The sequence below is a fragment of the Oncorhynchus gorbuscha genome, linkage group LG20, assembly GCF_021184085.1.
Source record: "Oncorhynchus gorbuscha isolate QuinsamMale2020 ecotype Even-year linkage group LG20, OgorEven_v1.0, whole genome shotgun sequence".
Lineage (NCBI taxonomy): Eukaryota > Metazoa > Chordata > Actinopteri > Salmoniformes > Salmonidae > Oncorhynchus > Oncorhynchus gorbuscha.
Genome location: NC_060192.1, coordinates 8,002,486 through 8,025,524, shown reverse-complemented (window position 1 = coordinate 8,025,524; position 23,039 = coordinate 8,002,486). Strand labels below are relative to the sequence as shown.

Sequence of the window (23,039 nt, the reverse complement as noted above, 5' to 3'; positions counted from 1 at the left end):
ACAGTCAAAACTGGATCAGCAGGATGACCAGGTGGACTGGGGACGGGACACCTAGGAGTAATCAGGCCAGGTAGTCCTGAGGCATGGTCCCTAGGGCTCAGGTCCCCCGGGAGGGGAAGGGAGAGAGTGTGGGGAGAGAGAGAGTAGAGAGAGAGAGAGAGCGAGAGAGAGAGGAAGGGAGAGGATAATTTGAGGGAGCATACTAAAGTTAACACAGCACACTTAACAGATAGGACAGACTGACCGTAGTTCCCCTCGGAACAAGACTATTGCAGCCTGGATACTGGAGGGGGGGGGGTTCTGTGGCCCTGTCGAACGATACCCTAAGACAGGGCCAACCAGGCAGGATATAACCCCAACCACTTTATTAAAGCACAGCCCCCACACCACTAATATCAACAGACCACCTACTTACTACCCTGAGACATGGCTGAGTATAGCCCACGAGCCCCAGGGGAATCACGACAAGTTGAGTAGAGTAAAAAAAAGCCTACCACGACGTGACACACCCCTCCTAGGGGCAGCATGGAAGAGCAAGAATAAGTCAGTGACTCGGCCTCCGTAATAGGGTCAGAGACAGAGAATCCCAGTGGAGAGAGGGGAGCCGGCCAGGCAGAGACAGCAAGGGCGGTTCATCATTCCAGTGCATTGCCGTTCACGTTTGCACCTCTAGGCCAAACTACTCTCAATCATAGGAACTACTGAATAGATGAGTCTCCAGGAAAGATTTAAAGGTGGAAACTGAGTCTGTGTCTCTCACATGGATAGGTAGACCGTTCCATAAAAATGTTGCTCTGTAGAGGAAGCCTTGCCTCCAGCTGTTTGCTTAGAAATTCTAGGGACATTAATGCATACTTTAAACTTATATTATGTGAGCTAAACATAAACATGTAATATTAGAACATATAAACTGTGGCAAAGCTAACTAAAAGGGAACAGTACCCAAGTGAGGATGGCCTTCAATTCAGCATTGATGAACTCATGAACTTCTACAATGAAAAGATCATTAGAAAGAAAATGACAGACTCCTCTTTGAATCTGCGTATTACTCCCAAACTCAGTTGAACAAGATGTTGCGCAGCAACTCACTACCTTCCTGAAGACAAATAATGTACACTCCAGTCTGTTTTCAGACCACATCATAGTACTGAGACTGCACTTGTGAAGGTGGTAAATTACCTTTTAAAACCTCTTAAGGATCTCTACAGATCGGTGTCCCACCCTCTGAACTGGTGACCGACCTAATGTGCGCTAATGTGATTAGCATGACGTTGTAAGTAACAAGAACATTTCCCAGGACACAGACATATTTGATATTGGCAGAAGCTTTTACAGTGAAAGAATAACATGCTATTGTTTGCGGAGAGTGCACAGTAATGAACTTGAAATGCCATTAATAAACCAATTAGGCACATTTGGGCAGTCTTTATACAACATTTGAACAGAAATACAATGGTACATTGGTACGTCTAAAATGGTACGTCTAAAACTTCCATCTCGCCAGGGCCAAAAATTGCCTCTGGCCTGGAAAAATACATTATTGCCTTTCTCTTGCATTTCAAAAATGCATGTTTTTTTTTCTTTGTATTATCTATTACCAGATCTAATGTGTTATATTCTCCTACATTCATTTCACATTTCCACAAACTTGTTTCCTTTCAAATGGTGTCAAGAATATGCATATCCTTGCTTCAGGTCCTGAACTACTGGCAGTTAGATGTGGGTATGTCAATTTAGGTGAAAATTGATCAAATGGGGCAGATCCTTAGTGACTATGCATAGATCATAAACAGAGAGAAGCAGTAGCGTAAAGTGTTTATCTGTGTGTGTGTACAGTGGCTTGTGAAAGTATTCACCCACTTGGCATTTTTCCAATTTTTTTGCCTTACAACCTGGAATTAAAATATATATTTTTTTTTTGGGGGGGGGGGGGTGTATCATTTGATTTACAAAACATGCCTACCACTTTAAAGATGCAATATATATATATTTTTTTTTTAAGTCAATACTTTGTAGAGCCACCTTTTGCAGCAATTACAGCTTTAAGTCTCTTGGGCTATGTCTCTATAAGCTTGGCACATCTATCCTCTGGGATTTTTGACCATTCTTCAAGGCAATCTTAAGTCATACCACAGATTCTCAATTGGATTGAGGTTCTGGCTTTGAATAGGCCATTCCAAGACATTTAAATGTTTTTCCTTAAATCACTCTAGTGTTGCTTTAGCAGTATGCTTAGGGTCATTGTCCTGCTGGAAGTTGAACCACCGTCCCAGTCTTAAATCTCTGGAAGGCTGAAACAGGTTTCCCTCAAGAATTTCCCTGTATTCAGCACCATCCATCATTCCATCAATTCTGACCAGTTTCCCAGTCTCTGCCGACGAAGAACATCCGCTACAGCATGATGCTGTCACCACCATGCTTCACTGTGGGGATGGTGTTCTCGTGGTGATGACAGGTGTTGCGATTGCACCAGATATAGTTTTCCTTGATGGCCAAATAGCTCAATTTTAGTCTCATCTGACCAGAGTACTTTCTTGTTTGGGGAGTCTCACATATGCCTTTTTATTTTTAAGCAATGGGTCTTTCTGGCTATTCTTCCGTAAAGCCCAGCTCTGTGGAATGTACGGCTTAAAGTGGTCCTTTGGATAAATACTCCAATCTCCGCTGTGAAGCTTCGCAGCTCCTTCAGGGTTATCTTTGGTCTCTTTGTTGCCTCTCTGATTAATGCCCTCCTTTCCTGGTCCGTGAGTTTTGTTGGGCGGGTTTGTTGCGGTGCCATTTTCTTTCCATTTTTTAATAATGGATTTAATGGTGGTCCGTGGAATGTTCAAGTGACCTGCTTGGAGTGCTCCTTGGTCTTCATAGTGTCACTTGCTTGGTGATGTCGCTTCCTTGGTGATGCCCATTGCTTTTTGGTGTTGCAGACCGGGGCATTTCATATACTGAGATCATGTGACAGATCATGTGACACTAAGATTGCACACAGGTGGACTTTATTTAACTAATTATGTGACTTCTGAAGATAATTGGTTTCACCAGATGTTATTTAGAGGCTTCATAGCAAAGGGTTTGTTTTGTTTTCGTTTCACTTCACCAATTTGGACTATTTTGTGTATGTCTGTTACATGAAATAAAAATAAAAATACATTTAAATTAATGGATGCAACAAAATAGGGACAACGCCAAGGGGGGTGACTACTTTTGCAAGGCACTGTATAGCTGAAATGTTAATGAGTGTACAGTACTGTATATGGGTCATGGTGTACTATAGAGCAGTAGTGGCAGCTGGTCCTACTACTGTGTTGCTTCCATGAGGGGGAACAATCACTGGGCTCTTTAAGTAGACCACACCGCCAACCCAGATACACACACTAAAATACACGCACGCACGCGCGCACACAAACAAACACACACACACAGTATCACACACATTTATAATAATAAATACGTGAGTGTTTACATTTATCCAATTTCACACATGTTCAAGTGTGTGTTAATACCATTATTTAATTGGAAATGTGTTTTTTTTGCAGAAAATTTGGTCATGCAGAAACGAGACACCAAATGTGTGGCTGTTTTATGAGAATCAGGGAATACTTGAACAAGGGAACATTTCTGGTTGGTCTCAGGGAATGTAAAACAGTTAGTAATGGAGACTTTGAAAATCAAATGTAGTAAAGTACCAGAAAATACTTTGAATGAGCATGAAGAGCCTCACAAGTTTGACAAAATCATTGTATATCTGTTCAGTCTAATTACCTTATATATTTTCTGTCTGATATGGCTATTTGCATACCCCCAAGACATGTTAACCGCTCACCATTACAATAACAGGGGAGGTTTGCATTTTTATTTATTTATACCTCTGTAACTTTCTTACTCATCATTATTCATGATTCATTCAGGTTGACCCATAATCATGGTAGCATCCACATTAATGTATAAGTGTTTAGAAATATATTCTCTTATTATTTACAATAAAAGTGACTCCAAAATGACACCATACATCATTTATTATTCATTTACTATATTTGGCACAAAATAATATCGAACACAACCAAAATGTTTGTAGATTCACAGGCGTGCTGTTATCATTGTGTGCTTGGGAATATGGGTCCAAATACAAACTTTTGACTACTTTAATACACATATAAGTGATTTTGTCCCAATACTTTTCGTCCACTAAAATAGGGGAACTATGTACAAAAAGTGCCGTAATTTCTAAAGAAGTCACCCGATATGAATGAAACTCCCCTCAGATGAAAGCAGACAGTCTGCACTCTAACCGCACAGTCATTTTGCCTTTTCAAATGCAAAGTGTTGGAGTATAGAGCCAATAAAACAAAAAAAAAACGTGTCAATGTCCCAATGCTTTTGGAGCTCACTGTATATTGGCACCCTTGCATGATTCACAATTTCTACTTAAATCAGTTGAAATAAAAATACTTTTGGTGTTCATATGTGTATTCTTTTTCTTTACAACTGCATAGGACTTCAAATTAAAAAATGGCCGGTGCCCGGTTTCCCAAAAGCACACGTTCATTGTTAGAACCATAGGATCCTATGGTTCTAACGATGAACTTAGCCTGAATAAGATGCCTTTGGGAAAATGAGCCCTGGACTCAATTATTATTATAATTAATTTGGTTGGATGGTTGGTTGGTTGGTTGGTTGGTTGGTTGGTTGGTTGGATGGTTGGTTGGTTGGTTGGAGGCAAGTGATATTGTTTAATGTCTAATTTATCTCACCTGTGGTAAATTGCAGGTACCTGCAGGGTTGAACAAGTAGTTCAACCAGTTTTGAAAAGAGAAAAGAGAATATTCTGCTCCATTGACGTCCAAAGACTGCTTATTTATGACCGGATCTGTGTTCATCTCATAATATCTGAGATCCAGGTGCTGCAGCTTTAGCTGTCTAAGAGGCCGACAGTAGCCATGGTGTTTTGTATGCATCATATTCCTCCTCTGACATCCTGTCGATGAGAAAAGAAGGAGCAGAAAGCACTCTACCCGCTTGGCACACACTGGTTGAATCAACATTTTTTTCCACGTCATTTCAATGAACCAACGTGAAATAGTCAATGAATTGTTGACGTCTGTGCCCAGTTTGCAGTGACTACCCTTGACTCAGATATCTCACTAAGGAATAAAGTACCGGTATACAAGGTTTTATATTGACTGAGCAGAATTGTTTGTTGGGCGAGCCGTGGAAGCAATCCTATTTTACATAAGAAGAGAGACACATGGAATACAACTCTGATTGCCTTTTGGTTTTTCTGTTCACTTAGTTTCAGGTTTGTGTTGTATTTGCATCTCACAGGTTGTCAGATCTGTTGTTTTTAAAGTGTTCATCTTCTGGTTCTGTCTTCAAATCTGCTGATATATGAAACTGTGTTAAGTTGACAAGTTTTCCTTTAACTTTCTCTCTCTCTCGCTCTCCCTCTCCCTCCTCTCTCTCGCTCTCCCCCCTCTCGCCCTTCTCTCTCTAGACATGTGGGGTCCCCCAGCTCACTGGATGTCAAGTGGTCACCCTTATGATGAGAGGACTGTGTGGAACCCCAAGTTCTGTGTGGTCACCGACAGTCAGATGCTGCTCCTGGACAAGGAGGAGGTACCTACTGACCTGGCACAACATCAGTTCTCTTTTTCTCCTTCTCTTCACAGTTTTTCTCACTCTTCCTCTCCCCGCTCCTTCTCCTCTTGCCCCAACTCTCACCATCTATCTGCTTCTCCTGTTCTCTCACCCGCTCTCCTCCATCTCTCTCCCTCTTTCTTCTTTGGTGTTACTGTGCTGGTGATGGTGCTACTGGTGCGTAGTGAATCAAATGACTGAACACTGTGGCGCTGTTGTGGACTGCTCTACTCTGCCGTAGTAATGCGCGCGTGTGTGTGTGTGTGTGTGTGTGTGTGTGTGTGTGTGTGTGTGTGTGTGTGTGTGTGTGTGTGTGTGTGTGTGTGTGTGTGTGTGTGTGTGTGTGTGTGTGTGTGTGTGTGTGTGTGTGTGACACACAGAGAGATACTTACACACAGACACACAATAACACGCTGGTGGTAAAGCTGTACAGCGGAGTGAAATACAATTATTAGATTTGTCTGAAGATCGTCTGCATATACCAGTACTTCAAATCTCATAAAGCATGATGCTTTACTGCTAATCTTTATAACACCTTAGAGACCCATTCACACAGACTTGGGCTGAGGATGGGCTGAGGTTACGACTGTATAAATAATAACCCTACTAAGATATATATGTGTGTGTGTGTGTGTGTGTGTGTGTGTGTGTGTGTGTGTGTGTGTGTGTGTGTGTGTGTGTGTGTGTGTGTGTGTGTGTGTGTGTGTGTGTGTGTGTGTGTGTGTGTGTGTGTGTGTGTGTGTGTGTGTGTGTGCGTGACTGTTAGAGGGTGCAGCACGAGATTAGAGGGCCGACGTGATGGTGTTGCTATTGCGCAAGGACTTCCATTCAGATGACACATGTAAAGGAACATGGTGGCATGGGGTGTTTGTCAAGGATATGTGTCAGGATCCTCTAAAGAGGAAATCCTACACACACATACACATACTCGTGAGATGAATGTGATGGCTAAAGATGAATGTTTCAAAAAGTCATGGAGGAGATACAGGAGCTACAGAATGGATTAGACCATGCCATCTACGGAACACAACAACAACAACACACACACATGAACACACACACACACGAGCACACACACGTCATGACAGACGGTGTGGCTGTAACTCCTGGTGGCAGTGTGGCATCGTAGTGATGGGATTATCATCATCTAGCCAGTGGGAATTAACATGGACGACATAATGCTCCTCCAAAAGACCATGAGGGAATTAGCGTGTGAGGATAATCCAGTGAAGATGCACTCTTCAAAATAAAGGTGCAAATTGGATCCAAATGAGGTTCTTGAAAACGATGCAATAGGGGAACCATTTTAGAGTCTCTGAAGAACCATACATGGGATGGTTCTTTGAAGAACCACACAAAAATCCAAAACCCAGAAATGTTTTGATTCTCCAGCACTGGAATTGAATAGCCCTGCTGTGATGTTTCAAGCCTTATTTGCATATTTTACATATTGCCTTTCGAGTGACTTTTAGACTTACCAGTACCACCCATGACTGTGTTTGCAAGTGACAGAGACATGCTTGTTGCATTCATTCATGTTCGGATTAGTGGCCTTCACCAAGTGAGATCCTAATTGAATATATTGTCATTACAATGGTCTTTAAGACAATACATATTTCATAAGGCCTTCTATTGAGAGCCTAGTTTTAACATAACACAGTTGCCATGTAATTTTATTCAACCACAACGTGCATTCAGAATGACTTCCAGGTTGGGGAGACTAAGATATGAGACTACCTTTAACAAACTGGAGCAACTATTTCAGTAACACGTGAAATAAGTTAAAAGAGTAAAAGATTGGAATAGTTTAGAAACATTTGTTATTTGTATTTGAGTAGCATAAGATGAATTAATCAATCGATGTGCATGCAAAAACATAGATATTGAAACAAGCATTTAAAAAAAAATCAAACTGCAATAGAGCATGCTGGGAAATATGATAATGATGGCCATGGTTGTGGTTCAACTCTGGTCATTTTACACCACTGACTGTTCATTTAATTAATCGCAGTGTGCATATCTGCAGGCTTCCAAACATTTCAAGAATCATAGATGCCATGTCAAGAACTCCACACTTAACTCAAAGGTTCTTCATTGGGCAAGAGTTCTCCAATGAACCTTAAGGGAGAACCATTTAATTAAGAACCTTGTTTTTTTCAGTGTAGATTTGGGACTCACGACCACCAGCACATCCACCACAGTTCAGTACTGTACTGTAGACCTACTGTTACATGCTGCTGGAGAGAGCGAGACCACTGAGTCCCAAATGGCACCCTATTACCTATATAGTGTACTTCTTTTGACCAGGACCCATAGTGCACTACTTTTCACCAGAGTCCTGTATAGGGAATAGGGTTCCATTTGGGATGCAAACTGGCTGTCAGTGAAAGAAGCAAGTTAAGCCTGTTTCTGACTGCGGGCCAGACTGCTTTACGGGCTAGCTTCGCTATTCATTCAGCAGCAGACACTCTGACAGAGCGGAGGGCAAGTTGGGTACAGTGTGCTTCCAGTGAGAGGACATACATATGAACACATGTCCCTAACGCCTGGCTGGCCAGCCCACTGCATCATTTGCTCACTCCCACGTAATATGCACATACATGTATACTGACTCTACACACCCACTCATACAAGCTGCTGCTACTGTTCTTATATCCTGTTGCCTAGTCACCTTACCCCTATACATGTCTACCTCCATCACTCCAATAAATATTGTATTGAAACGGACTTTGTAAATATTTGCTGTATATGGTATGCTCACTTACTTACTTTGTTGTGTATTTCTTATTCCTATTTCTTATTTGTTATTTTTTTGTCATACATTGTTATTGATTGTTGCATTGTTGGGCTTTGAGTTTGCAAGAAAGGCATTTCACTGTACTGATGCATGTGACATTAAAAACTTGAAACTTGAAACATAGAACCTACTGCTAAACACACTTCAGCTCCAAAAGTCTGCCATGAAGCTTCTGAGTTCAAGCAAGAATAGTATGTGCTCTCTTGCAATGCTAGCATGTAGACAAGTTAATAGAGCACAGACACACTCCGATGGCGTTCTCTACAATCGATTCAGCAGCTATTATTTTTGCAATTGGAAATTTGCTGATATATCCTCATGGCTAAAGGCAATTATGGACCATTTTAAAAGCAGGACAGATCTCAAGATGAGAGAGGGGGAGAGAGAGGGAGAGAGAGGGAGAGAAAGGGAGAGGGAGGGAGAGAGAGGGGGAGAGGGAGAGAGAGAGAGAGAGAGAGAGAGAGAGAGAGAGACAGAGAGAGGGAGAGAGAGAGAGGGAGGGAGAAAGAGAGAGGAGAGAGAGAGAGAGAGAGAGACACTTTGGACATGAAATAAAGAATGTTCTTACTTTTCACCATCACTAAAAAGAGCTACTAATTTCTCAACTTTCATTGTACCTCATGTCCCGAGAACTCTGCCTCGCTCCCATTCATTCAGGGTACTCTGCTTCTCTCCCATTCATTCAGGGTACTCTGCTTCTCTCCCATTCATTCCTAATGGGAAAAAAGGAGGGAACAGGAGTGACCTCTCTCTCCCTATCCGTTTCCCAGTGAATGTACTGTAATCTCACGATGCACCAACAACATTTCACCAGTAGAGGGCAATCTAATAAAGTCCAATCATTAGTACTCAGTGGTACTCCATGCTGTGATATGCTTTAGGAGCGAAAGAGGGAGAGGGGACGGGGACAGGTATTGAGCTGACCCGAGTGCGCTAGGCTCGATAAAGCCATTATCACACCGCTGAAAGGACATCTGGCCCCCTCTTTTTACTCTCCCTCTTATCCTTCTCTCATTCAAGCCATCTCTCCTTTTTTTCTGTGCCTGTCTAATCAATGGGAGCTCAGTATTCAGTATGCATGGTAGAGGAGAAAGGTACTGTCCTGACAAATCAAATTAAATAAAAATCCAATTTTATTGGTCACATACACACACATTTAGCTGATGTGATTGTGGGTGTAGTGAAATGCCTGTTTTCCTAGCTCCAACAGTCCAGTAGTATCTAACAATTCACAAAAATACACACCGATCTTAAAGTAAAAGTATGGAATTAAGAAATATATAAATATTAGATTGAGCAATGTCTTAGTGGCATTGACTAAAATACAGTAGAATAGAATACAGTATATACTTGTGAGATGAGTAAAGCAGTATGCAAACATTATTTAAACAGTATTAAAGTGACTAGTGTTCCATTATTAAAGTTGCCAGTGATTCCAAGTCTATGTATACAGGGCAGCAACCTCTAAGGTGCAGGGTTGAGTAACCGCGTGGAAGCCGGCTAGCGATGGCCTTGAGATAGAAGCTGTTTTTTAGTCTCTCGGTCCCAGCTGTACTGACCTCACCTTCTGGATGGTAGCAGGGTGAACAGGTTTGGCCTTCCTATGACATTGGGTGTTGTAAGTGTCTTCGAGGACAGGTAGTTTGCCCCCAGTGATGCGTTGAGCAGACCGCACCACCCTCTGGAAAGCCCTGCGGTTGCAGGCGGTGCAGATGAGCATGATGGTGCTTTCCAATCAATATCAAGGGTCTTATTCTGGTGACGTGATGATCGATGCTTGACTATCGTTTGACAAATAAAAATACACTTTTGTCCATAATAATCTCATCATGTAGGCCAGAGGCGTCATGCCCAGAAGGGGCACAGGGGTACATGCCACTCAGATTTGTCAGATGAAAAGAAAAAAACAGACTTTTTTTATGTTGTTTCTCTGAAATATTCTCACTCTTATCCATAATAACCTTACCATGTAGACTAGACAACCTGCACAGCCTACACGTACTGTATCTGCGAGCCACTGGCTAGAGCACAGGTGTCATGACCAGAGTAAGCACATTTACTCTTTAACGCAACCGTTTCTGTTACAAAATGATCGGTAGAGTTAAAAATGTTTCCAATGAACTTTAGGTTTTTATTCGGTACATGAAAACTTAAGTGAAAAATGTACATGTTGTGTGCATTAATTCATCGGCAAATCATTTTTACAAGCAACAGATGCATTTGTTGGAAACAGCAACCTACCAGTGGTGGGAAAATTAGCATATTTTGTTCATGCGGATTGTAGAATATTATGATACACATTCATCAAGACCTCAGTATTTCTATCTACCTTTATTTCCTTCTTTGTATGTTTCTTTCTTTCATACTTTCTCCCGTTTTACTATGGTCCTTCTGTAGCTCAGTTGGTAGAGCATGGCGCTTGTAACGCCAGGGTAGTGGGTTCGATCCCCGGGACCACCCATACGTAGAATGTATGCACACATGATTGTAAGTCGCTTTGGATAAAAGCGTCTGCTAAATGGCATATATTATTATTATTATTATTTCCTAACTTTTCTACACTCCTATCACCCTCTCTCCTTCTTTATTTCTTAGCACATATTCTAATTTGCTAAAATACTTTTTTTTTAAATACTTTAAAAATCTTCTCATGAACCGAACCATAGGACCAAATTTCACAAAATTTGGAATGTAGGTAAATGTCAACACTAATGCTCAAAATCACCTGCAATCATCTTCTCCTCATGAACCATATGTCCGAATCACTCCATATTTTGTATTTAGACTCATTACATCAGTCTTTAATGGTTTTGAGAATAAAATGTTGCTGCATTCAAATATGGCCGCACTGTATCTCTAGATGCACATTTGCACATATGCTAATGCTAAAAATACTTTAGAATTCTTCTTCTCGTGAACTATAAGCTCCCGAGTGGCGCAGTGGTCTAAGGCGCTGCATCTCTGTGCAAGAGGTGTCACTACTATCCCTGGTTTGAATCCAGGCTGTGTCACTTCCGGCTGTGATTGGGAGTCCCATAGGGTGGCACACCATTGGCCCAGGTTTGCCCGGAGTAGGCCATCATTGTAAATAAGAATATGTTCTTAACTGACTGGCCTAGTTAATTAAAGGTCAAACAAAACAAAGTCAAATTCACTCAAGATTTAGTATATAGACTTCATTAATTTAGCCTCAAATTAATTTGAGAATGATTGCTGTCTTCAAATTCAGCCAAGCTACACCACTAGATGGCACCTTATCACACCGGGGCTATAAGAACTGAACCGATGGACATGGGGCTATGAAATGTGTAAACCTTAAGTACATGTCATTAGAAGCTGTGTTAATAATAAGTCACTGCAACCTCAGATGGCTGCACCAGACCAGTTAGTGGCACTTCAGATGTCAGTGGCACCATAGGATACTAGAGAAATAACTATTGATCAAGTGGAAATGAATATTAGATTTATGCAGATGAACAGTGTGAAATATCGTGATTAGTATATCTGTACAATCACGTGTTATTGCCCTATACTGTGGTGAAAACGGCATATGTTATTTGTTGAAATTAGAAACCGGAAGTCCTCTTGCACAGTCAGCGTATCACAGGTGGGAGAGTGTATCGATGTATTTTGCATTGCTAATGAGGAGTGTGCCAAATAAGAATTAAATAAATAACAGATTTCAACTAAATAAAGTCACAGAATTCAAAGACGACCACAGTACACCAGTACACTAACGCTGAAAATATTTCACAAATCTTAAAATAAACCATTTGTCAAATTAACCCCAGAATTGATATTTAAACTGAATACGTTAAGTAATGTGTTCATGCACGCCACCAACTCAATCATCAAGTTTGCAGACGACACAACAGTAGTGGGCTTGATCACCAACAACGATGAGACAGCCTACAGGGAGGAGTTGAGGGCACTCAACTCCGGAGTGTGGTGTCAGGAAAACAACCTCTCACTCAACGTCAACAAAACAAAGGAGATGATCGTGGACTTCAGGAAAGAGTAGAGGGAGCACCCCCCTATCCACATCGAAGGGACAGCAGTGGAGAAGGTGGAAAGTTTTAAGTTCCTGGGCGTACACATCACGGACAAACTGAAATGGTCCACCCACGCAGACAGTGTGGAGAAGAAGGTGCAACAGCGCCTCTTCAACCTCAGGAGGCTGAAAGAATTTGGCCAGTAAACCAAAACCCTGACAAACTTTTACAGATGTACAATCGAGAGCATCCTGTTGGGCTTAATCACAGCCTGATACTGCAACTGCACCGGCCTCAACCTGCTAGGCAATCCATAGGGTGGTGCGGTCTGCACAACGCATCACCTTGGGCAAACTACCTGCCCTCCATGACACCTACAGCACCCGATGTCACAGGAAGACCAAAAAGATTATCAAGGACAATAACCACCCAAGCCATTGCCTGTTCACATCGCTATCATCCAGAAGGTGAGGTCAGTACAGGTGCATCAAAGCTGGGACCGAGAGATTGAAAAACAGCTTCTATCTCAAGCCATCATACAGTTAAACAGCCATCACTAACACAGAGGCTGCTGCCTATATTGAGACCCAATCCCTGGACACTTTAACAAATGGATCACTAGTCACTTTAATTAAACAATGCCACTTTAAATAAAGCCACTTTAACAATGTTACACATCTTAATTAACTTCTTGACGCTACCCATCCCTTAAGCGGGATAATTGTCATCAGCAACCATTGAATAGCATAGCGCCACAGTCAAATAATATTACCAAAAAATAAATCACAAGTGCAATATTGCAAAACACAGTTTAGGCTTTTGTTAATCCACCTGTCGTCTCATATTTAGAAATTATGCTTTACAGCGAAAGCAATCCAAGCATTTGTGTAAGTTTATCGATAGCATAACAAAACATTATGTACACTAAGCATTTAGTAGCTAAGTCACGAAAATCAGAAAAGCAATCAAATTAATCGTTTAACTTTGATGATCTTCGGATGTTTTCACTCACGAGACTCCCAGTTATACAACAAATGTTCCGTTTGTTCCATAAAGATTATTTTTATATCCAAAATAACTCTGTTTGTTTGTTATGTTATGTTCAGAAATCCACAGGAAAGAGCGGTCACGACAACGCAGACAAAAATTCCAAATAGTTTCCATAATGTCCACAGAAACATGTCAAACGTTTTTATAATTAATCCTCAAGTTGTTTTTAAAATATATAATCAATAATATATCAACCGCAAATGTCTTTCACAGTAGGAGAGGGAAAAGCAATACCTATCCAAATTCTGTTGCGTGAGCAAAACTCATGTGACCACTTGACGCGATGTTATCGTTCTGGCTCATTTTTCAAAATAAAAGCCTGAAACTATGTCTGAAGACAGTTGACACCTTGAGGAAGCGATAGGAAAAGAAATCTGGTTCATATCCCTTTAAATCCAGCAAAGGGAGGCTATGGAACATGGAGTTTTCAAAATAGAGGCCACTTCATGATTTCATTTTCCTCAGGGTTTCACCTGCAATATCAGTTATGTTCTACTCACAGACAATATGGAAACTTTAGACTGTTTTATATCCAATATTAATAATAATATGCATATATTAGCAACTGAGACTGAGGAGCTGGCCGTTTACAATGGGCACCTTTTCATCCAAGCTACTCAATACTGCCCCTGCAGTAAGTTACTCATATCACATGTATATACTGTATTGAGACCCAATCACTGGACATTTTAACAGATGGATCACTAGTCACTTTAAAACCTCTCTGGGATAGGGTCTAGTTTCCATAATTTCTGCCTGACTGACGTGCCCAAAGTAAACTACCTGTTACTCAGGCCCAGAAGCAAGGATATGCATATAATTGGTAGCATTGGATAGAAAACACTTTTACGTTTCTACAACTGTTGAAATAATGTCTGAGACTATAACAGAATTGATATGGCAAGCAAAAATCAGAAGAAAAACCAACCAGAATTATTTGTTTTAGCTCCCTGGCTCTTATAATGGAAACCTATTGTTTCTATGGATATCTGTCTCCCAGATTGCAATTCCTATGGCTTCCACTAGATGTCAACCGTCTTTATTCAAGGTTTCAGGCTTCTGTTTTGAAAAACAAGAAAGAATTTCGAGTTTTGGTGAGAAGAGCACCAGAACAATATCAGTCTTTCGGCGAGCGAGGGAGAGGGCGCACGCTTAAGAGTAGCTGAGGATTAAATAGAAACATTGTTTGACCAGTTTGGACGAAGTTTAGCGATAGCTTTTTGGACTCCTTTGTCTGCATCTTGAAAGAGTGGATTAATGAAATCGATGGCGCCAACTAAACAGACTTTTTGGGATTTAAAAAAGGATTTTACCAAACAAAATGACTATTCATGTTGTAGTTGGGACCCTTGGAATTGCAAACAGATGAAGATCTTCAAAAGTAAGTGATTTATTTCATTGCTTTTTGTGATTTTATGAAGCATGTGCTGGTTGAACAATATGTTAATGTGGGGCGCCGTCCTCAGACAATCTAATGGTATTCTTTCGCCATAAAGCCTACTGTAAATCGGACAATGCAGTTAGATTAACAAGAACTGAAGCTTTTAAATGATAAAAGAGACGTAGATGTTCATGAATGTTTAATATTGCGATTATTTGTTTGAATTGCACGCCCTCCAATTTCACCGGATGTTGTCTGCTGGTGTCCTGCTAGTGGGACAACATCCGGTGAAACTGGGAGGTCGCATAATTCAAATAAATTCGAATAAATATTATGGATTTTAAAAATTTTGGTACATATATGTGTCTTATATTGGCGGAAAGCTTAAATTATTTTTTTTTCTAACTGCACTGTCTGATTTAAGTAGCTATTACAGCGAAAACATGCCATGCGATTGTTTGAGGACGGCGCCCCACGTCAAAATATTTTCCCACAGGCACAGGTTTCTTTCATTCACATACAGTGGGGAGAACACGTTTTTGATACAATGCCGATTTTGCAGGTTTTCCTACTTGCAAAGCATGTAGAGGTCTGTCATTTTTATCATAGGTACACTTCAACTGTGAGAGACGGAATTGAAAACAAATATCAAGAAAATCACATTGTATGATTTTTAAGTAATTAATTTGCATTTATTGCATGACATAAGTATTTGATACATCAGAAAAGCAGAACTTAATATTTGGTACAGAAACATTTGTTTGCAATTACAGAGATCATATGTTTCCTGTAGTTCTTGACGAGGTTTGCACACACTGCAGCAGGGATTTTGGCCCACTCCTCCATACAGACCTTCTCCAGATCCTTCAGGTTTCGGGGCTGTCGCTGGGCAATACGGACTTTCAGCTCCCTCCAAAGATTTTCTATTGGGTTTAGGTCTGGAGACTGGCTAGGCCACTCCAGGACCTTGAGATGCTTCTTACTTCTTGAGATGCTTCATGCTGGAAGACCCAGCCACGACCCATCTTCAATGCTCTTACTGAGGGAAGGAGGTTGTTGGCCAAAATCTCACGATACATGGCCCCATCCATCCTCCCTTCACTACGGTGCATTCGTCCTTTCCCCTTTGCAGAAAAGCATCCCCAAAGAATGATGTTTCCACCTCCATGCTTCACAGTTGGGATGGTGTTCTTGGGGTTGTACTCATCCTTCTTCTTCCTCCAAACACGACGAGTGGAGTTTAGACCAAAAAGCTCTATATTTGTCTCATCAGACCACATGACCTTCTCCCATTCCTCCTCTGGATCATCCAGATGGTCATTGGCAAACTTCAGACGGGCCTGGACATGCGCTGGCTTGAGCAGGGGGACCTTGCGTGTGCTGCAGGATTTTAATCCATGATGGTGTAATGTGTTACTAATGGTTTTCTTTGAGACTGTGGTCCCATCTCTCTTCAGGTCATTGACCAGGTCCTATCGTGTAGTTCTGGGCTGATCCCTCACCTTCCTCATGACCATTGATGCCCCACGAGGTGAGATCTTGCATGGAGCCCCCAGACCGATACTCATGCATTAAAATGCAAAATAATTACTTAAAAGCATACAATGTGATTTTCTGGATGTTTGTTTTAGATTCCGCCTCTCACAGTTGAAGTGTACCTATGATAAAAATTACAGACCTCTACATGCTTTGTAAGTACGGAAACCTGCAAAATCGGCAGTGTATCAAATACTTGTTCTCCACACTGTATAAAGATGAAATATTCACTTACTTTTTGAAAATCTTCCTCTGATTTGTCATCCAAAACGTCCCAGCTATAACATGTAGTGTTTTTTTGTTAGATTAAATCCTTTTTCATATCCCAAAAAGTCAGTTTAGTTGGCAACATCGATTTGAGTAATCCGCTCGTTCAACTTGCAGAGAAAGGAATCCAAAAATCTACCCCTAGACTTTGTTTCATAAAGTCAAAATATGTTTTTATTTTTCTTCTGACACACTAAAATTTAATTAAACTATAATATTTGTTTCGATGAGAAGTATGTTCAATAGGAAACCGATTTTAGCAGGTGAGCAACTTCGTCATGGCTTGTAGAAACATGGATTTCCAAGAAAGTGTCCTCTTACAAACTGTTATTTCTTATTCGTTTTTGAAGTTACAAACCTGAAACCTTGAACATAGACTGCTGGCACCCTGTGTAAGCCATAGGAATAGCATCTAGGGAGCTATTTTACAATATGACCATTCTCTTGCATTTCTAAGAGGATGGTCACTCTCAAAAGAAAATTCTGGTTGGTTTTTCTATGGATTTACTCCTACCATCTATTGTGTTATATTAACTGACAAAGTATTCTCTTTCCAATGGTACCAATTATATGCATATCCTGGCTCCAGGGCCTGAGCTACAGGCAGTTTACTTTGGGCACGTCTTTCAGGCGAAATGGAGAACAAAGGGGCCTAGTCCTAATTAAATAATGCCACTTTAATCATGTTTACATATCTTACATTACTCATATCACTTGTGTATTTAATATGACGACCCTCCCACTCTATCTGCCGTATTCTCTCTTTGTTGTTTCCTTATTAGGATGCTGGTGGGCGGAGTTGTGAGGGTCGTCAGCTACATGGGAAACACCTGGGCCCGGTGTCTCCCAGGATAAATACACCACTTCCCCATTCATGGAGGAGACTCTCTCCATGCAGACACTTTGATAGTTGTTGTTGTGTTTCTTGGTGGTTTTTGGTTGTTTGCCTTAGCACCTTTCAAAACCCTGCATTATCACATTCATGCATGCAAAACACTCACTTACACTACTGATTACTGATTACACACACCATATTTTCCTTAGTTGCTTTAGTTAATAAATATATCTTTTGTTACTCCTTATCTCCACGTTGTCTCCCTTTTGTTACGGGCTTTGAACCGGTTCGTGACAATACTGTATTTTATACCATCTACAGCACCTTGCCTATGCCACACGGCCATCACTCATCCATATACTTATATGTTCATATTCTCATTCACCCCTTTAGATTTGTGTCTATTAGGTAGTTGTTGGGGAATTGTTAAATTACTTGTTAGATATTAATGCACTGTTGGAACTAGAAGCACAAGCATTTCGCTACACTTACATTAACATCTGCTAAACGTGTGTATGTGAATAAAATTTGATTTGATTTAAAGATAATTACCTGCTGAATTCAAAGATAACTTACCTACATCACGAGACTAAACTTCACTTGAGTCATCTTTGTGGTATTGAGAGATGAACATTTTAATGCTTTCACTGATTGCACATAAAGGAAGATAGTTCCTACACGATAGTGTGCTTTATTTTTTAGCCAACAGATCTTGTGTCCTTTCTGTCATCCTGTGAACCCCGTTCATTGCTGCTCGCAGCTATATTTTAACATCTTTATTCCTATTTAAGGATCGCGTACATGTTTGTAATCAAGGCATATGAAAGTTTACATGTTCAAGAAGGCATTTCTGCAACATAAAAAAACACCCTACTGTGAAGTAAGAAATTTGGTCAAATGCCCAAGATCCTGAATCTGGTCAAAAATATCTCTCATATAATTGTTATCTCTCTCTCTCTCTGTCTCTCAGCAGATCCATCCTTTGTTGTTGCAGGAGAGGAGGTCAGAGTTGTGTCAGGTTCGGCTACTACGACGCACCATTAGCGTCCCCGTGGAAACCAACTTCCACAGCCCAGAATTCCACAGCCAGCTGTCCACTGAGAGTGGTGAGAACACACATAATTACACACACAGGCACAAACACACACACACATGCAAAACTCACAGAGCTTGTTTTTTGTAATACTCTTTGACATCCACTAGAGGTTGAGCTTGCATTCCTCCTCAAATCAGCTCTGGTTTTATCCTCTGATAAGGGGAAAGAGTTGATTTGGAAAATCTGGTCTGAGATCAGGGATAATAAATGTTATATTGCTTTTGTCTTTCAGATCATGCAATTGTTTCAGGCAAAGTTGAGTCTCTACATAGTTTCTCTCCTTTCTGTAAATTGCTTAAAGGGAAAGAAAACATCTATTTAAGGAGTAGTTCAGTATTTTACAACTTGATGTTAGATGGTTCCTCACCCTGAAAGTACTCTATGGGCCAGGGGAAATGTATTTTCAGCTTTATTTATTAAACAGCCATTACAAACTTCAGCTAACTTTAGCCAATGTTAGTTAAAAATCTGATGGAAGTGATGAGGTCATGTGAGCATGTTAAAGAAATATAAATTCAGCGAACTTAAATATTTCAGTGCTCTAACTAAAAATGATGTGTAAATATTTGTATGAACATAACAAGATTCAAAAACTGAGACATAAACTGAACAAGTTCCACAGACATGTGACTAACAGAAGTTGAACAATGTGTCCCTGAACAAAGGGGGGGTCAAAATCAAAAGTAAAAGTCAGTATCTGGTGTGGCCACCAGTTGCATTAAGCACTGCAGTGCATCTCCTCCTCATGGACTGCAACAGATTTGCCAGTTCTTGCTGTGAGATGTTACCCCACTCTTCCACAAAGGCACCTGCAAGTTCCCGGACATTTCTGAGGTGAATGGCCACAGCCCTCACCCTCCGGTCCAACAGGTCCCAGATGTGCTCAATGGGATTGAGTTCCAGGCTCTTTGCTGGCCATGGCAGAACACTGACATTCCTGTCTTGCAGGAAATCACGCACAGAACGAGCAGTATGGCTGGTGGCATTGTCACGCTGGATGGTCATGTCAGGATGAGCCTGCAGGAAGGGTAACACATGAAGGAGGAGGATGTCTTCCCTTTAACGCACAGCGTTGAGATTGCCTGCAATGACAAGAAGCTTAGTCTGATGATGCTGTGACTCACTGCACCAGACCATGATGGACCCTCCACCTCCATATCGATCCCGCTCCAGAGTACAAGCCTCGGTGTAACGCTCATTCCTTCGACGATAAACACGAATTCGACCATTTACATTACATTTACATTACATTTAAGTCATTTAGCAGACGCTCTTATCCAGAGCGACTTACAAATTGGTGCATTCACCTTATGACATCCAGTGGAACGGTCACTTTACAATAGTGCATCTAAATCTTAAGGGGGGGGTGAGAGGGATTACTTATCCTATCCTAGGTATTCCTTAAAGAGGTGGGGTTTCAGGTGTCTCCGGAAGGTGGTGATTGACTCCGCTGTCCTGGCGTCGTGAGGGAGTTTGTTCCACCATTGGGGGGCCAGGGCAGCGAACAGTTTTGACTGGGCTGAGCGGGAGCTGTACTTCCTCAGTGGTAGGGAGGCGAGCAGGCCAGAGGTGGATGAACGCAGTGCCCTTGTTTGGGTGTAGGGCCTGATCAGAGCCTGGAGGTACTGAGGTGCCGTTCCCCTCACAGCTCCGTAGGCAAGCACCATGGTCTTGTAGCGGATGCGAGCTTCAACTGGAAGCCAGTGGAGAGAACGGAGGAGCGGGGTGACGTGAGAGAACTTGGGAAGGTTGAACACCAGACGGGCTGCGGCGTTCTGGATGAGTTGAAGGGGTTTAATGGCATAGGCAGGGAGCCCAGCCAACAGCGAGTTGCAGTAATCCAGACGGGAGATGACAAGTGCCTGGATTAGGACCTGCGCCGCTTCCTGTGTGAGGCAGGGTCGTACTCTGCGGATGTTGTAGAGCATGAACCTACAGGAACGGGCCACCGCCTTGATGTTGGTTGAGAACGACAGGGTGTTGTCCAGGATCACGCCAAGGTTCTTGGCGCTCTGGGAGGAGGACACAATGGAGTTGTCAACCGTGATGGCGAGATCATGGAACGGGCAGTCCTTCCCCGGGAGGAAGAGCAGCTCCGTCTTGCCGAGGTTCAGCTTGAGGTGGTGATCCGTCATCCACACTGATATGTCTGCCAGACATGCAGAGATGCGATTCGCCACCTGGTCATCAGAAGGGGAAAGGAGAAGATTAATTGTGTGTCGTCTGCATAGCAATGATAAGAGAGACCATGTGAGGTTATGACAGAGCCAAGTGACTTGGTGTATAGCGAGAATAGGAGAGGGCCAAGAACAGAGCCCTGGGGGACACCAGTGGTGAGAGCGCGTGGTGAGGAGACAGATTCTCGCCACGCCACCTGGTAGGAGCGACCTGTCAGGTAGGACGCAATCCAAGCGTGGGCCGCGCCGGAGATGCCCAACTCGGAGAGGGTGGAGAGGAGGATCTGATGGTTCACAGTATCGAAGGCAGCCGATAGATCTAGGATGAGAGCAGAGGAGAGAGAGTTAGCTTTAGCAGTGCGGAGCGCCTCCGTGATACAGAGGAGAGCAGTCTCAGTTGAATGACTAGTCTTGAAACCTGACTGATTTGGATCAAGAAGGTCATTCAGAGAGAGATAGCGGGAGAGCTGGCCAAGGACGGCACGTTCAAGAGTTTTGGAGAGAAAAGAAAGAAGGGATACTGGTCTGTAATCGACCATCACCCCTGGCGAGACAAAACCGCGACTTGTCAGTGAAGAGCACTTTTTGCCAGTCCTGTCTGGTCGAGCGACGGTGGGTTTGTGCCCATAGGCGATGTTGTTGCCGGTGATGTCTGGTGAGGACCTGCCTTACAACAGGCCTACAAGCCCTCAGTCCAGCCTCTCTCAGCCTATTGCGGACAATCTGAGCAGTGATAGAGGGATTGTGCATTCCTGGTGTAACTCGGGCAGTTGTTGTTGCCATCCTGTACCTGTCTCACAGGTGTGATGTTTGGATGTACCGTTCCTTGTGCAGGGGTTGTTACGCGTGGTCTGCCACTGCGAGGACGATCACCTGTCCTTCCTGTCTCCCTGTAGCGCTGTCTTACGCGTCTCACAGTACGAACACTGCAATTTATTGCCCTGGCACATCTGCAGTCCTCATGCCTCCTTGCAGCATGCCTAAGGCATGTTCACGCAGGTGATCAGGGATCCTGGGCATTTTTCTTTTGGTGTTTTTCAGAGTCAGTAGAAAGGCCTCTTTAGTGTCCTACGTTTCCATAACTGTGACCTTAATTGCCTACCGTCTGTAAGCTGTTAGTGTCTTAGCGACCTCTCCACAGGTGCATTAATTGTTTATTGTTCATTGAACAAGCATTGGAAACAGTGTTTAAACCCTTTACAATGAAGATCTGTGAAGTTATTTGGATTTTTTACTAATAATCCTTGAAAGACAGTGTCCTGAAAAAGGGACGTTTTTATGTTGTTTCTGAGTCTATGTTCAAATCACCTGAAATAATTTCCAGATTTGGTTTGATGTTTCTTTTTAAAGGTAGTTTGGCCATAAAAAAACATGCTCAGATGCCCCATCACTTGCACTGATGTTTTGCTAGCGGTTTAGCTATACTACGTAAATGGTGAGGAAACATCTAACATAGAGTTGTAATATACAGTGATTGCTCCACTAAAAGTTTTGCGATTATGCTGTGCGACTTAGAGGTCATTTGCGGTTTAGTACGGTACCCTGAGTCACCACTTCATTGCTCCAGACTAGGGCAAGGAGGAGTTAGAGCACTGATTATACTTTTGGGTCCTATTGTATCTCTAACTGACAATGAATGGGTGACATAAACCTACATAGAAACTGATAACTGTGCATGACTTCAGTATTACTTAATAAAACTGTTGTTACAGTAAGGTTTTTATTATTTTATTTTGTTAGGATTATTTTGGTTTTACTGTAGTACTGTAGGCCACTCTTGATCGGTCACGTTGTACAGCGCCTGAGTGAATTACACCTAGAAAGTATGTATTTTTAGATTGACAGCCTAACACCCTGTTTTAACAAGGCATTTATCCTCTCTATGAAGCCGAGGAGAACATTGTCCTAAAATGAGCCCAACAGTTTACCTTAACAATGCCTTGGGGATGTCTCCGTCTCAGAAGGTTTACGGCAGCAATGTCTGCACAGTGTCCCTGTAATTCCCTAAGAGTGTATCAACTTTGGCTCAACCCTCAATCAACTTTTTGTCAAGAAATGTTGTCCCACCAAAAGTGTCAACACATGTTCATCCTACCTCCCTTAAAAACGTTCAGAAACATTGTGTAACGTTGTAACAGCACCGGCCTAACTGATCAACGTTTTGATGGTATGCAACAGTAGCCACGCAGGCGAAGTATCTTTGGCTTGTACTACAATATGTAAGCACATATGTGGTATACTGTTCTCTATATCAAAAGTACTGAGTTGTTTCTGAGT

At 42.0% G+C, this 23,039-nt stretch overlaps 1 protein-coding gene across 1 annotated transcript in view; it reads left to right on the top strand.

The window, feature by feature from the left end:
* si:dkeyp-72a4.1 (uncharacterized protein LOC100148058 homolog) overlaps positions 1 to 21,237 on the top strand; it is a gene marked incomplete at its 3' end in the record, with an annotated part of 44,509 nt that extends 23,272 nt beyond the window's left edge. Inside the window, exons 2-4 of the mRNA XM_046317646.1 lie at positions 5,489 to 5,610; positions 18,463 to 18,592; positions 21,203 to 21,237. Of these exons, the coding sequence (XP_046173602.1) occupies positions 5,489 to 5,610; positions 18,463 to 18,592; positions 21,203 to 21,237 (287 nt within the window). The remainder of the gene's footprint in view (positions 1 to 5,488; positions 5,611 to 18,462; positions 18,593 to 21,202) is intronic.
* Positions 21,238 to 23,039: the final 1,802 nt, after the last annotated feature.